Source organism: Thamnophis sirtalis, unplaced genomic scaffold (genome assembly GCF_051295495.1).
Source record: "Thamnophis sirtalis isolate CommonGarterSnake01/CBP01778 unplaced genomic scaffold, rThaSir2_p1.2 scaffold_4, whole genome shotgun sequence".
Lineage (NCBI taxonomy): Eukaryota > Metazoa > Chordata > Lepidosauria > Squamata > Natricidae > Thamnophis > Thamnophis sirtalis.
In genome coordinates this window covers 30,663,912-30,680,548 of record NW_028261384.1, presented here as the reverse complement: position 1 = coordinate 30,680,548, position 16,637 = coordinate 30,663,912, and the positions used below count along the sequence as shown (strand labels likewise).

Sequence of the window (16,637 nt, the reverse complement as noted above, 5' to 3'; positions counted from 1 at the left end):
GGAAGCCTCCCAGGAGAGCGCTGTGATGCAGCCGGCGCTCCTCCCCGCGTTGGGTTGTCCTTCCCGCGCCTCGCCAAGCACCCTGCGTTGCTCCTCCGGCCTCCGGGCGCCTGTTTCTTGCGCTGTGCTCGCCGATGCGACCCTTGCGGTATGCGGCTGCTTTTGGCAGGGAGCTCATGAATGATTTCATTGAGTGTGAAGACAGAGAGCAGAGACAGAAAAGAGAAGAAGGCGGCCGCTGCCTTTGTAGTCTGGCTGGAATGCGGAAATGTTGAAGCACTATGTCAAACTTTTTTGAAACGGGGTCAAATCACATTCAGCCAGCGTGGGAAACCAAGGGGAGAAAAAAGTAGAGGCGAGGTGGGGGGAAACTCTTTTGCTCCTGCTGCTGGTCTCAAACCGAGCCCAGGAACCGAGGAGAGAGAGAAACTGGGACTGCGTGGAGAGGAGGCGGCGGCGGCGGCGTGCAGAGCTAACGCGGAGCCTTGCATTCGGGAGACTCTTCGTTGCAAAGGCTTTGATCAGCCCCAGAAAATTTAGCAGCGCCTCTTTCACTCTTTCCCCAAAGAGGGGGAGGGGATCCTCAGGGCTTTAAGGTGTAGTCTGCCCCCCCCCGGCTGGCAGGAAGATGCGAAGACGGGGCAGCGGTAGAGCTTCGGAATTGCTGCTGCCACTACCTGTGTGGCCCCAGTCGCGGCTGCTGGGCTCCGCTCGTGGAAGCTCACCCTCCCCTGTCACCATGTGAACGCTTTGAATCCGGATCGATTCTGCTGCGCGTCTCCTCATTTTCACGGGAAGCGGATTTTTTTTTTTTAAAGGAAAAAAAAAAGACGCTCTCCATTGTTTTTCCTGCCTCACCAGGTCTTCGCTTTTCATCTTTCTCTCTCTCTTTTAAAAAACTATTTTTAACTCCTGTCTTGCTGGAGACCACTTAAGTGGTTAACTTCCTCAGAAGACCGAAGCTGCGCCTGAGCAATTCCAGGTACTTATGAAAGTGCCCATGTGCTCTTAAAACAGATCGGTAGCTTAATGCTTCATTAATTTCCAGAGGTGGGTTGCTGGAATGGGGTTTTCGAGATAACAAATACAAAAAAATAAACAAAATAAAGGGTGGTAGTGGAAGAGGCTGAAAAGTATTGTTCTAGTTCCCTTCTCTCCACGTTACTTGCATGCTGGAGTAGGGGAGCGCTTTGGGGTGGTCCTTGTGCGATCGGCGCAGCTTCTACGGAGAACCACGTTCGGTGTCCGCGTGGGATTTTCATGGACATGCTCGAGCCGTCTTTAGCAGTGGCCAAAGTAAGAAACGGTGGGGAAGTGTTGCTGCGCAAAACACTTACTTCATTTATTTTCTATTTTAGGAGGCTGCAGAAGGATATTAAGAGAAAAGGGAAGGGGTTCATCCGTCCTAGCCTGTTGCCGACAGTCTAGTAGCACATGTAGTGCATCAAGTTGATGCGTGGTTTCTACATGTAACTTATGCATGGCAAACAGTTGAACGTAATTTCTTGGAGCGGGAATTTTAACCCTAACCCTTGACAACAACACCCCCTCCCCTTTTCGCCCCCTAGGATGTGTATTTTTATTGAAACGATAATTGCCCGTCGCCAGCAGCCACGAGCGCTCCGCATGGAGCTCCCGCATCATACAATCATCCCCGGGCTGCATGCGTGGCCGCCTCCCACAGTCGAAAACGGTGTTGGCTGAGCCCCCGCCCCTTGACGACCTCCCACATGGAGCTGCCCCAGATTCCCATCTTCCAACCTCGCACATCAGAGGCCGCCTGGACAGTGGGGGGCGACTTCCATCCCAGAGGCACTCAGCGTATGCGCCGTCTCGTTGGTTATTCTTATTTTCTATTGGCTACTGAGTCTTTTACCTTAGGGAAGGTTCTATTTCGTGGGTGGTGGTGGTGGTGCTTGGAATGTTCTTTTCCTGAAGTTGCAACTTGTAGTAAACTTTGGGTGGTTGTCTTTCATTTCTATAACAGAGGAGGGTCCATGTTGTAGAATTGTCAGGTATCTTTTCAAGCAGATTTTAATAATAGAGTAGCTTTGTAGAAATTAAATTGGGCTAGTCAGTTGGATTTGGGGACATTTTCTGAAACACCTACAAAAGGAACATTGAATTTTTATGGTGGGAGAAAGGTGGGATCAAAATACATTTTGTAAAAGTAATTATAATATAATGGCCAAAAGGATAACAGCTTTTTAGCATGTAGCAGTGCCTGCCCCCTCATTCCAAAAACTATCCTTGAGCTTCAGAGCTGCTTTTCCCACTTTGGGGCCCTCTGTTTTAGCAGCATAATCTGCAGAATTTGTACTCCAAATTCCTTTAGGCATGCTAAAGTTCCCATCTTTAATTTCTGGTTTGTCCAGTTAGGACTGGCAACAATGCATGCCAAAAGCCACAGAGAATCACTGCTGCTCTTTGTAGATTAGCTTTCTCCTATTTGGTACCAGGACAGAATTGGTAACTTATAGTAAGAGAAATTGTGAAAATTAGAAATTTATGTTTTAAATAGTGAAAATAAAGCATCGTATTAAACAGGTAAAGTAAATATCACATTTATTGCATTGTTAGCTATTTCTGGATTTTTGAAGAAAATTATCAGTTGTGGGTGATCTGTTTTTTGTTGAAATTGAAGCCGAGGAAGAAAAAATTACACTTATTTGCCTTCTTGCCCTCCTCGTGTTAACTTTTTGTTTTTAAAATCCAACCTATTGTTGTCTGGTTGAATTTTCTGAAGTGAAATTCTGTTCATATGAAATTATAATGCTGCCTTTTATCTGTACCTTTACATGTGTTGGCTGGAAATGATGGATCCTGTAATCCAGTATATTTGGAAAATGAAGTGGCTGAACTGAGATGTGATTTTGTATCATGCACAAGTTGGATGGATTTCATATAAAGTGAGAGGTTCAAATGCTGCTGTCTGTCATATCTATCAGGATTCTTAATCATGCAGGTCATGGTTTCCCCAAAGGTGTTTTTCTAAAAGGCAACTAGACTTTCTTGCCCTTTTATCTTTTTGGAAAAGCACCTTTGGGTGCCATCTTTCATGTTCTTCTGTGTAATAGGCAGAAGTAGAAATCAGAATACAGTGCAATTCTAGATTTGTTTTATTGTATGTAAACTGAGAATTGGTTTAAAACAAATGCTTATTTGTTAACAAGCCAGGGTTAGAACTTTCTGAAGTTCAGTGAAAATTCTGAATATCTGGTGCTACTTTTGACAGTTATGGATCTCTTCCCAATTCCACTATTGTTAGTGGGATTGAAATTTAATACATTCTTTGATTTAGTACATTTATAGATATTATACATAATTAAGAATTATGTAGCTGGGGAAGTAAGAGTATTACTTTTCCTAAACAACTTTGTGGAGAGAAAGCATCTTAATTGAAATGCAAAATCTTCAGGCATTAACACCCAGACACTTTGCTGGCAACAGCAATGAAAGTCTTCATAAAATTATATCTGAATTCCTTATTTGGGATCTTTTCCTTACCCAACAATTTGCACATTCTGAAGTATCACAGATAGCAAATTTAAGGGGAGAAAGCCCAAAACATTTAAAACCATTTGAAAGACCAGTGAAGCAAAATATTTTTAAATAACCTTCCCAAAAGCAAATGAAGAACAGGCTGCTCTAGAACCTAGGAAAGAAAATATGTCAGTTTACAATTGCTGCTGCAGAAAATCCCTATATTGTGTTTCTATCAATGTGAACTTTCTAGTGATAGGAACTATAGACTTTCTTGAAACTGATCTTTAACCAGGTACACTTTGGGGGAGATGATATTTCAGATATGGCCCCAATTTATTTAGGAACCTGTAGGTACAGAACAGCATCTTTAATTATTTCCAGAAAAAAATTGACACCAGTTTCTGCAGCTGATTCTTAGGTCAGCTCCAGATAAATTACATTCTATCAATTATTTCATATATATGAAAGGGTTAATTCATGAAACACTATGCCCAACATTACATAAATATCTTTTGAACTATTTGCAGATATTTTAGTTGTAGCTAGGTTTCTTGTTTAGAGATATTTTTATTCATATTTTCTTTTAGTGTATGAGCACAAAAAAACCTGATAGTTGCCTTTTATCTGTGGTATTTCATGTATTACTCAAGCCATTGTCTTTCTTGCCAATAAATTGGGCATAACCATCAGACGTTGAGACTACTGGCTTTATCATACTATAAAATAGTGCAAAGACATGATGTAGGGTTTTTTTTTCTGGAGATAATAGTTATCCTTACCACAAATCAAAGTGATTGCGAGATGAAAAAGTGTGAATTGCCAACAGGCAACTATCCGGATAGCTCATACCTTATTTATTTCTTATTTTCTTGAGTGCATTTGTATCATTTTTCCAGTTCTTAAGGTATTTCCCAGTTCCTTATTTTGAAACTTTTTGCAATACTATAATAAATCAATAACTATTGGATCAGGAAAGACTTGCATATCATAAAAAATGAACAAAAGGTTTCTGCAGATTTATTAAGAGAAGATAAAGGGCTTTTACTGATCCTATATATGTAGAATACTGTTTTACACATATGATTCTCTTCAAGTTCATTGATACATACACTACTGTAGTATATTCAAAAAATAAGTTGCATCATGTTAGCTGCTGAAGAGAAGGGGCATGATGGCTCAGAGGTTAAAGCTGATATTTTCAGCTGAAAATCTGACAGCCTGAGTAACATCTGACCAGATGAACTCCCATTCCTGACCCAGCTCCCGCCCACCTAACAGTTCAAAAGCATGTAAATGCAAGTATAAATAGGCACCACTTTGGTGTGATGGAAACCGTGTTCTGTGCACCTCAATATATAGTCATGCTAGCCACATGACCACAGAATGTCTTCGGGCAACACTGGCTCCCTCACATAACAAATGGATCTCTGCCCCCTAGACTAAACAGGGAAAACCTTTACCTTTTACCTGCCTTTTTCCAGTAAACACAGAAGGGAAACCTTTTTTCTGATACCATTGCTGAAAGTGGTAAGATTTCTTGCCATTTTATAAGCAAGAAACTTAAAACTTAGAAAGTTCTGCAAATGTGGGAATCATGCAAGATGGAGTTTTGCTTATTTTGTGTGACATTATCTGCCCACTATTGTTCTTGGGTTGCATCTTCTTTCTTCAGTGAACTATAGTCTGTTGCTACTAGCAATTAAAATGATGTGTATTTCTGAGGTAAAATTTCCTATCTTAAATTCAATTCATGTTTGCTTATTTGTAATATATATTTACAAGTTCATATTGTTTTGAAATTATTTTTCTTCTCCAAAGATCACCTCCATATTAAAATGATCTTCTGAAAATATTAAAACTTCTTTCATAATGTTTTGTAATATGTTTTTTTAAAAAAGAGTAGGCAAATTGTCATCATTGAAGGGAATTGTAGCCCAACAGACCTGGAAGTCACAATTTCAAAACAGTATCAGTACAATTCTTAGCTTATTTAACACTAATATTTCCAAACATTCTTTAAATCACAAATCTGAGAGAGATAATTGTAGACTTTAATAAGGACCCTTAATACTTAGCCGAGTGATAATTATATGAATCAGTCATTCTGGTAGAAGATAAAAATGATATAGTTGGTATAAAAAGAAGGTAATCTCTCTTTCCTTTTCAAGAATTGTCTGTGAAGTATTTATTTAAAAATTAAACATAATTAAAGAGCTTTCTTTAAGAAGAGAAACGTCTTAGTTGTTAGAGATCTTTTTTAAAAAAAATGCAAATATGCATGCCTTCAGAAATGCTTATAGAATACTGGTTGTGAAAAGCTAGCATATGTTGATTAAGGTTGGCATATGTCATACTAAATTTATTAGCTTTCATGCAATAAATTGTTTTCCCATATATTGTAGAAATCATAAGTAGTGATGTCATGGATTCTTCTACCACATTTCTATTCTTACAAGAAAATAATCTCCATTCTTTAACTAAGTAAATTTGAGTAGTGATTTAGAGAATAGAATTATTCATACTCTTCAACTTGTAAAGAAATTTTCACCAGTGGAGTTATGACAAACAGAGGCGGCTAAGTATGCAGAATAAAAACTCATATTGTAAAGTAGGGAAACATACATAAGGGCTGGGAAAAAGAGAATTTCATAATTCTTGAGTAAAATATTAGAAAAGGTAGTGTTGAAAAGGGAAGGAAAGCTTAAGAAAAAGCATGGATAGGAGGGAAAATTCAATGGAAGAACTACAAAGTGTGAAAAGTATGGAAAACAACAGGAAAACTATGCTATAGCAAAAATAAGGATGATTTGGGTTATTAGGGAAATAAGAAAGACAATATAGTGGGAAAAGACCTTTTAAGAAGAATATCCAAAGTATAGCTATCACCAAAAATTCAGTCTTGTCCAACCTAGCATATTCTAGTGTATTGAACAAGAGATGTCTTCCCAGCCAATCATCTTCATTAATTAGAAATTCTGAGATTAATTCACAGGTACAGACAAAATAGAGCTTTATGAAAAAATTTGTAGTAAACACAAATAGAGCATCTTTCTTAAGGTATTATAGCATCCACACCCTTTAAAAAGCTTGTGTGGCTACTTTGAGATCAGTCTTGTCCTTGAATACATATGCATGCTCAGTTTCTTTTCTTCACCATTAATCCCAGGAAATGTATTTTGTGGGGAGGATTTTTAACCATCTGTACAAACTTTGTAAAGAACATGAATGCTTTAATAAGATGTACTTAGTCCACAGTGACCCACATTGCAAGTAAGTTTTTGGTTTACACAGCCACAATGGCAGAAGCAGAGAATTAAGTAGGATGAGAAAAGGAGGTGCAATAAGAGAAAATATATTTGGGATAGCTAAGCAGAATTCTAAAGTTTGGAGTACAAAATCAATTATTCTGTTGTTAATAAACTCAGCTACACAATACATAGACATGGTTTATGCTCAAGTGTATGTTTGATTTAATGCTTTGCTTGAGTCTGACATAGTTTTTTCTTCAAGAAATGTATAGTTTAAAAATTCTTGCTTACTGCTATCTGAATGTACCCATTGTCTTTTCTATAGTTTACTGAGTTTGTTTCCATTTTTATCTGTAAAATACTAGCAATTACCTTAATAATCTTGAAGTTATGTTGAAAAAATCTGTTTTTTTCACAATTACTGATTTTTGACATTTACTTACAACAAAATTAAAAGAGTTTTTGATTCTTGGTGATGCTTTGGTTGCTCATTAGGGATAATACAGAGAAGTTGGTGATCTGTATATAGACAAGTTTTGTAGCCCTTGTCACTCCTTATTACTTGAAGGTTGAATTTGCTGTAGCCAGTCATAATTTATCACTGATTGTAGATGACAACTATAGATATAAAGCTTACTTCTCTCAGCCATGCATTGATTTTTCATTGTTGAATCATTCCCACATTGTCTTCACATACTGGATCTTTTACATGTCTATCTAGAAAAAGATTAGGCATAAATATTATGGAGTTTGGATTTGATAAATTATAACATTTATGGTTTCATTAAAAATTAACTCTATTATTCACCTATTTTACTGGTACTGATACATGTGAAGAAAGCACTTTTAAGCCTGGTAATGTCAGTGGGAAACATCTTACACATACAGAGCATTCAACATCATTGTGCTTAGCGAAATTAACCTTGCCCTAAGATGTACTTTTGGGAATCTTCTATCACCCTTTGGATAAATCCTCATCTGTGTGTCTCTGTTTTTTTTAAAGTAGCAGATGTCTCTTTGGACATGTAAAAGAATCACAGCATTTTAAAATCCAAATATGATCAATTTTAGAAATTAAAAAAAATGCATTTCAGCTACATCTTGGCTTTGTCTTGCACATTGCTAACTGTGCAGAGAGAAACTGAAAAGTCTTTATTCAAGCCCAATTTTTTTTCTATTTTGCCTGGCTGCAGCTTTGCTTATCCGGCTGTTGCTGTCAATTCCATAGCAATTCTCCATTTATATTATTAATTTTCTCCCAGTTTGGACTCTGTCTAGATATGTGAACTTGGTTCCCAGAATTATCAGGAACAGCAAAATTCTCAGCAAAGCAGTTCCTTCAATGAGAAATTTTAGAAGTTGAAGTCTAAATCTGAAGGGCATCTGTCCTTGAAGATGCTTGGAAATTTTAGCTAATAGAAATAGAAACCTTCAATTTAAAAAAAAATGATTACTAGTATATTTTTGAGACTCAACTCAGTAATGATAGTCTTGACCTACAGAGTTCAGAATGTATAGATTGTGACCTGTTCAATGAAGAAATTCATATAATGAGTTTTGTTGTATTGGAATTTGTTTGGCTTAGTTGTGTGTATCAGGTTACAACTTGATAATGTAAACATAACTGGTCAAAACTATCCTTAGTTTAGTGTAATAGGTAATTCCAGCTATTGTCTCTTAGACCAACTTGACAGTTGTTGAGAAAATAAAATGAGCACTCTTTGAAGGGAGACAAAATTAGTAATATAGGGAATGGGATATAAACACTAATAATGGGAATGTAGTCTGGTAATGTATACTAAGTAGTGAAAGTAATGCTGTTATATTATTTATTAAGTAAATGAACAGTTGAAAAATAAATGAAAAGATATTCTGTGATGAGAAATAATATATTCTCTCTCTCTCTTTCTCTCTCTCTCTTTCTCTCTCTCTTTCTCTCTTTCACACACACTTTGGTTTTATAGATTGAATTGGGTTACACAGAGATTTATTCCAAAGACCATTGACCAGCTAAGCAATAGGGCAACCACAGTTTATTACTACAGTTCTTGAATGTTACATCCTGTTGACTGGCCCATCTTTAATTGTTCTGGATACTTGTTGAAGTAGCAGAAAGTGCATTTTGCCAACTGGAATCCAGGTCAACAGATTCAACAGTTGGAACATCAGGCAACAATTTGTGAAGAAGGAAAGCCGTGAAGTCATGGATAAGGACAACATGAGCCTAGCTGACCAGCAGTATGAATGTGTGGCGGAAATTGGTGAAGGAGCCTATGGGAAAGTGTTCAAGGCTCGAGACTTGAAGAATGGAGGGCGCTTTGTAGCACTGAAGAGGGTGCGGGTGCAGACCAGCGAGGAAGGGATGCCGCTTTCCACTATACGCGAGGTGGCAGTCTTGAAGCATCTGGAAACATTTGAGCATCCCAACGTGGTCAGGTGAGGAAGTGGGGCAGAGAATGTAATCAACCATGTTTGAGATTAGTTGTGTATATTGAGCATTTTAAGTAAAGGCATTTGGATAACCTGAGCATTAGAGCAGATATATGGAATAGTTTGTTTAAGAGAATATATTGCCAGCCTAACCCATCTGTGTTTGAGATTTGACTCCTACGCATTCAAACATCCATCTCCAGAGGCATAGGTGTGTGACTTAAGTATTTGAGTGGATGGGCATCGTGCCACATGTATGCATTGATTTCTGGAACACAAAAAGGAAAAACAAAAAGAGTGTATTTTGTACTGGGAATTAGTTATGCCAAAGTCAACCTATAATTTTTTTTTAGCATTACTAAATATTGCTATTAAGGCAATACTCATCCTATATGGTCTCCAAGTTAATTTTGAAATTAGAACTTAGTTTAGAAAATAGTCCCTTTAAACAATTCAAGAGTATACAGAATATAATAAAATTGCATGTAAAATAAAAATTCAAAATGGATAAATGTCTGTGGAGATTCTCAGTCATCCAGGTCATGGTTGTCTCAAATGTGCTTTTTCAAAAGGCAACTGGACTGTCTTTTCCTGAGGAAGAAGATATTTTGCTTCTCACCCAAGAAGATCTATTCCAACTGAACGATGGGGGGGGGGGGGGATGGAAAGATTAGTTATAACAGGATGGTTGGGAGTGGGCTGGAAGGATCATATTCCTTTGCAGAACATCTGGTCAATAGCGTTCTGAGATTTGTTGAGGCCATTTGGGAATTTATCTGTGCCCTCAGAGTCACCTGCATTAGAGTGCACATGATGTGGAATCGTCTTGGAATTGCTGAAAGGACTGGGATATGTGTTGTTATACCCCCCCCCCCCTCTGTTGAAGGAGGGATGTTCAATTCTAACATAAATGGCCTTTTTTTTACCCCTCTTTCAAACCAATGGTCCTTTCTATCCAGAATGTGGATTTTGCTGATGGACTGCTGAATCTTGTCCTGATAAGTTTGTTCTCCTGTGTTGCGCCATGTGTTTGTGAAATGATTGTTTTGTTTTTCCATTGTATAGATCTGCACTTGTCTCACTACTTTGGGCAGGTAGTTCTTGACTTAACAATAGTTCATTTTCTGACCGTTTGAAGTAACAACAGCACTGAAAAAAGTGACTTACGACAATTTTTCACCCTTATGCAATCCCATGGTCACGTGATCAAAATTCTGATGCTTGATAACTAACTCATATTTATGTCATAAATGTGGACACATGCTGTCTTCTGTGGTCATGCAGTCATCTTTTGTGACTTTTCTGACAAGTAAAGTCAAGCCAGATTCATTTAACAACCATGTTGCTAACTTAACTACTGCAGTGATTCGCTTAACAACTGTGGCAAGAAAGTTCATAAAATGGGGCTAAATTCACTTAAACATCTCAGCAATAGAAATTTTGGGGTCAATTGTGGTCATAAGTCGAAGACTACCTGTATTGCATATCTCACACTTCAGTTTGTGTCTGGGTGTATTATGCATGGCACAACATCGGAGAACAAAATACACTAAGGTAGAAGTTTATCTATTCCAAGGATTAAACACTTTGCCTACTTGGTTAGAAGTAAGCCATATTGAATTCAACAAAACATAATTTCCATTGAGGATTGTAGCCTTAGTTGCATTTAGATATATTACATCTCAATTGCATTTAGATATATTACATCTCATGGCCTTTAAATATATTACATTTCAGGCAGTGGTGGGTTTCAATTTTTTTTAGAACCTCTTCTGTAGGTGTCGCCTGCTTTGTGGGAGTGGTTTGCTGGCCATGTGACTGGGTGGGAGTGGCTTGCCAGCCATATGACTGGGTGGGTGTGGCCAACTTATAAAATGTGGTGAAACTCACTTAACAGCGCTTTTGCTTAACAACCAAAACCAGTTAAGACTTTAACTCCCAGAATTCCTCCTCCAATCATGTTGGCTCAGAAACTCTGGCATTTGAAGCACGCAAGTCTTAAAGCTGTCAAGTTACAAGACCCCTGCACCCCTAACCCTTTAAAAGAACCCCCCCCCAGGGGTGTTCAAACTTGACCGCTTTAAGACTTGTGGACTTCAACATCCAGAATTCCTCCTCCAGTCATGTTGGCTCAGGAACTCTGGCATTGAAGTGTGCAAGTCTTAAAGCTGTCAAGTTACAAGACCCTTGCACCCCTAACCCTTTAGAAAAAAAAACCCCAGGGGTGTTCAAACTTGACAGCTTTAAGTCTTGTGGATTCCCAGGATTCCTCCTCTCAGTCTTCATCTTGATGATATGCGGGCAGGCGGGGGGAGGGAGTTGGAACTGGTTCTAAATGGCACTGTAGATTTGTGGAACCTCTTCTACAGAACTGGCAGGAACCCACCCCTGATCTCAGGTCACATGGATGTTTAATTTTTGACAGCAATTCCTGACCTATTTTTTAATAGATTTGAAAATATGATTTGGAATGTGATTTAAAAAATAGAAGAAAGAGTTATTTATTCCCATCTATGATGGTTTTAGTTTTTGTAAGTTTTAGATTTTATAAATGGTCCAGAAATGATACAAGGGCATTCATCAGTAACAGAATACTCCTTTCTGTTCATGTCTATGATTTATGCTATGTTCTTGCTGATATGATAGTCTTGTAGGGGAAGATTCATTTGCAATTTTCATGGGTGGAGTCCATTAATTCTAATCATACTGTTTCTTTAGATGAGTAATATGTCTGATATGTAATAATATATGAGGTTGAAATGTACATGGTGACTAATTATAAAAAAATGCTTATGCATAACAGGTATTATGATGGAATTTGAAAGAAGCTTGATTAAAACTTTTAATGAAATTTTCCAAGGAATTTTCACAAGTTTATAAACAAGTAATAAATCTTCATATTTGGAACTTACTAAAATAATTTTTTGCACGGCTATATCAACTTATTTTAGATATCTTGTTTACACATTAATATAGTATTTTATACCTATCAACATAATGAGTTTAGAAAGAGCCTTATATTTTGCTTTTCTAGATGTAACAATGAATCTATCTTATATGTAAGTAGTAGGTTTTATAAAATTGAGTATTTATAGTATATCAGAAAGACAATTAACAGTCTATTAGATGGGGTGCTGATTGAAGTCTATTTCAATAGAATTCAAGACTAGTTAGAATCTGTTAATTTTTACTCATTGAGTGCACTTTCTGAAAGAAATTAGAAGCTTTCTCAACCTTCTCCAAACTGGTGACCTTGAGGGGTATTGTACTGCAACTTCCATTATCCCCAGACAATGTGACCAATGGCTATGCTGATACAGATGATGAGAATCATGCTTTCCCATTTTGAGGGTACCAGGGTGGAGAAAAGTGATCTACTTATAATTATATATTTCTATATATCTAGGCTTTTGTAGAAAAACCATATAATTTAAGCCAACTACAATTTCCTTACGCTGATTATTTATATAGGTAACTGTTTTGTTCTAAAATCCATGCTAGTTGTAATAGTTTCTGATCTGGAAACTGTAACATTCATACCATTAAATGCCTTGCATGGTGATTGCTTCGGGTTGCATTGATTGTTAATGCCTTAAGCTATTTATTTTTCTGGAATTCAATTATTGAAGGGCAAAACTGAATAAACAATAGTCATCTGAAAATAAACTGATTGCAAAAGAACTATGAGAAAGCAACTGGAGTCTGTAGTAAAAATCTTAGAAAATTATAGCACAAAGACAGGTAGTCCTCAATTCCCCACCAAAATTAAGCCGAATTTTTCTGTTGCTGAGACATTTGTTAAGTGAAGTTTGCCCCATTTTTTCAACCTTTCTTGCCACTGTTGTTAAGTGAATTACTTCAAATGTTAAATTAGTAACACGGTTGTTAAGTGAATTTGTTTTCCCTATTGACTGCTTGTCAGAAGGTGGCAAAAAGTGGATCACATGAACCCCAGGACACTGCAAGTGTCATAAATAAAAAGTTAGCTGCCAAGTGTCTGAATTTTAATCACCTGACCATGAGGATGCCACAATGATCTTAAGTGTGAAAAATAACAATAAGCCACTTTTTTCAGTGCCATTATAAGTACAAACTGTCACTAAACAAACTGTTGTAAGTGTAGGACTACCTGTACATAGTCCTATAGTTCAGTGTTTCTCAACCTTGGCGACTTTAAGTCCTGTGGACTTTAACTCCCAGAATTCCCCAGCCAGCTATGCTGGCTGGGGGATTCTGAGAGTTGAAGTCTACAGGATTTAAAGTCGCCAAGGTTGAGAAACACTGCTACAGTTTGAGTCATTTTCTGTCATGATGAATTTTTAAGAAAACAAAACATATACTCTCTTTTGAAATCTGTTTTTAATATATTTTCAATATTTTATTTCATAGGGAAATATCTGTTTATTATGGTATGCAGTAATAGGTGAATATCTTTTTTTTCAAATGCAGAATGGAATAATACAGTATTTTGACTTTGTCAGTTAAAGAAATAGGAAGAAAAGATGATGAGAGGTTATAATATTTTTATATATTATAAATAGTTGATGATAGAACAGATACAACAATTAATGATAGTAGAATTTATTGTACTAGATGTAATATTTAAAATTTGATAGTTTGGTGTTGACCCTCTTACAATACTTTAAATCATACATTTTGTTAGTTGATAATTACCTTAAGAAGAATCATATAAATTCAAACCTATTTAGTCTAGAATATTTTTCCATCAAGATTTGAACATTATAGCACAACTTCCTTGAAGGTGCTCAATATCTGATGTTAAGCAAAATGCCCTCCTTCCAATACTGGACATTATACAGAGAGAGACATCTTAATTTAACAATCTTACTCTCTATGGATCATTTCATTTTGGAATGAGGAACTGCCACCATAAAGAATAGCGATTTGATTCAAAAGGAATTAATTGGGTGTGGAATCAAGTCTTTGCATGCAGCTGCTTTCCATGCAATGCTACAGTTTAAAACTATACATCTAGATTTCACACAGAATGATCTACAGTAATCTTTACTTGATTTGGCTTACATGCATATAGACCTGGTTTGATCAACAATACTGAATCCAGATCTCTCACTTTATAATTTTGCATATCAGAATAAATTATTCATAATATGAAGAATGCCCATTCTTGCTTTCCACAAGATAATTAGTGCAAAAGTTGCCTGAAATGTTCTTTAAAATGTGTTTTAACCTCTTAAATCACTATGTTTGAGAAGGCAAGGAGATCTATCATCCACTATTAAATGTTTAGGTAATCAACCATAGAAAAGAACAGTTAAAGAAAAATAAACATTCAGCTTCCTTCCTTTTTCGTTGAAATGCAGTCATTCAAAATTCAGTGAAAAATATTTATGTAAAACAAGCTTTGTTTTATTATAATATTAATCTTCTCAGCAATCCTTCTGTAATTTTGGTTCAGTGGACTGCACTAATCTTCTGAATAGCCAAATAATAACAGTTGTCCATACTTGTTTTCTTTGGTCAGTGCTAGTTGATTCAATAATTATTGTATGTAGGTTTAGTATAATCTGATGGAACAAACTGATACAAAAATCTTTTAGTTAAAAGTCCTCGTTAACTGATTGATAATGCTTTAACTTCTTACTTGGAACTGGTACTATATAACAGCAGCTGGGAGTTTCAATCTAGAACTGAGATTGAACAAAAGAAGAGTTGAGGTTTGCATATTCAGCTAAGCATGATTTGTTTTAACATGATTTGTACACTAAGATTTAATTAATTGGGTTCATCCAACACATTATGGTATAGGTGATGGTGTTATAAAACAGTTTGCCTGGTTCAGAGAAGCCAGCTTCTAATCACATTATGGTTTGATGAGATATGCCTTGTAACTATTGGTTTCAAGGAACATCATCAGAACTTTTTTATATCACCTACAATTGAAACTAAAGAGAGAACTCCGAAATGTTACTTTCTGTATTCTATTTTATAATCCATTGAAAGGAGCTTCAGAAGTTAATCCTTACTTATTTGTAAGAGAATCTTGAATTTTTAAAACATTTGAAACTCCTTGGAAATACTTCTCTTTCACCTTTCCCCTACTAAAAAAAGCCAAGGCTTATATATAAATATCTAAGCATACCATGTGCATAAGCATACTGGCATTCCAATTGTGTTTGGTAAGATAAATTCAGCGTACCCAGAGTTGGAAAATTAAATGTTTAATTAGTCATTATTGTCCAGAATATATAAATTTGGCACAAATATATCTCCCGGTTATGTAAGATAACATTCACTGCTTGCAGAAAACATGAAGTATATGCAGACAAAGGATAGAGTTTGCCAGGAACAAATGACATATTGAATCCAGGAAATTCCTGTGTGTAAAATTAGGAATATTTCCTGCTGTAATGCATCTGTAAATATTCTTCTGATTTTGATTATATTTGTTGCATCCAACACCACCTAACAGCTTGAATCTATTGGAATCTGCATTTATAGAATATGAATCAGAAGTGGAGCATTTCAAGCAAAAGTATCCCATATCAAATGGATACTGGTGCATTTGCGTGTGTGTGTGTGTATGTACCAAATGTTAAAACAAAAACTTTGCTTTTCATGTAATAAATATTCAGCTTTAAGTCTGCTCCTTAAGCAGCTGCCCAAAAGCCTGGTAGGTTTAATTATTTCTACTATTGTAGAAAAGGTATTGCTAAAATCAACTGTGCCTGATGGCAGCAATGGTTTCTAAATTCACAAAGATGCTGAGTGCGCAACATTTGAAGGAAAAGTTCTTTGTCATGTTCTTTCTATCTCTCTGTTAATTTCCAAGATACTGACTTTGGAAAATTAATTTCAGCTCCAAAACCATAGATCATTTGGTGCAAGATGTCATGTCATGTTGAGCTGATAAAAGAAAGCATTTATTTTATGCAAAAGTCCTTTTCAGAAGTGCATGTACCTATTTCCTATATAAATATGCTTAGAACAGTGTTTCTCAACCTTTAAGACATGTGGACTTTAACATGCTGGCTTGTTGAAGACCACAAATCTTAAAAGTTACCAAGTTTCAGAAACACATGCTTAGATTGTAGAAAGAATATTGTTATGGTAACCTTCTATGCCTCCTGCCGTATGTTTTGTAGTTTGTGGACCTGAAGGTAAAAATTTATCAGTTCCATTATTCTATTATCAAGGGTGATTTTAAGAAATATGTACTGTACTTATATGACAGTGAAATTCTATTTGTAGCAGCACTATAATATATTTAAGGCATTTCAGAGAATCCTAGTGTACTAAAATCAGAATCAAACTTTGTCCAGGATGTTATATGGAAATTGTATGGATTACATAGTTCTTAAATTTAAGGTAAAAAAGGATGCAGGCAGAAGAAACTGACTCCCTGTATATCAGGGGGTGTCAAACTGGCGGCCTGCGGCCCAGATGTGTTACATGCAGGCCACGCCCACACCAGCTCCGCGAATGGGAAAAACT

At 36.5% G+C, this 16,637-nt stretch overlaps 1 protein-coding gene across 4 annotated transcripts in view; it reads left to right on the top strand.

Moving 5' to 3' along the window:
* Positions 1-332: 332 nt before the first annotated feature.
* The window catches only part of CDK6 (cyclin dependent kinase 6), a 129,659-nt gene continuing 113,354 nt past the window's right edge, over positions 333-16,637 (top strand). The window contains exons 1-2 of one of the 4 annotated variants that reach the window (XM_014066494.2): positions 333-982; positions 8,699-9,170. In XM_014066494.2, coding sequence (XP_013921969.1) covers positions 8,938-9,170 — 233 coding nt within the window. In that variant the 5' untranslated portion in view covers positions 333-982; positions 8,699-8,937. Of the gene's footprint in view, positions 983-1,165; positions 1,297-1,785; positions 1,822-2,310; positions 2,548-8,698; positions 9,171-16,637 lie in introns of those variants that run through there. The other 3 variants (XM_014066576.2, XM_014066727.2, XM_014066658.2) reach the window with 3 other exon arrangements.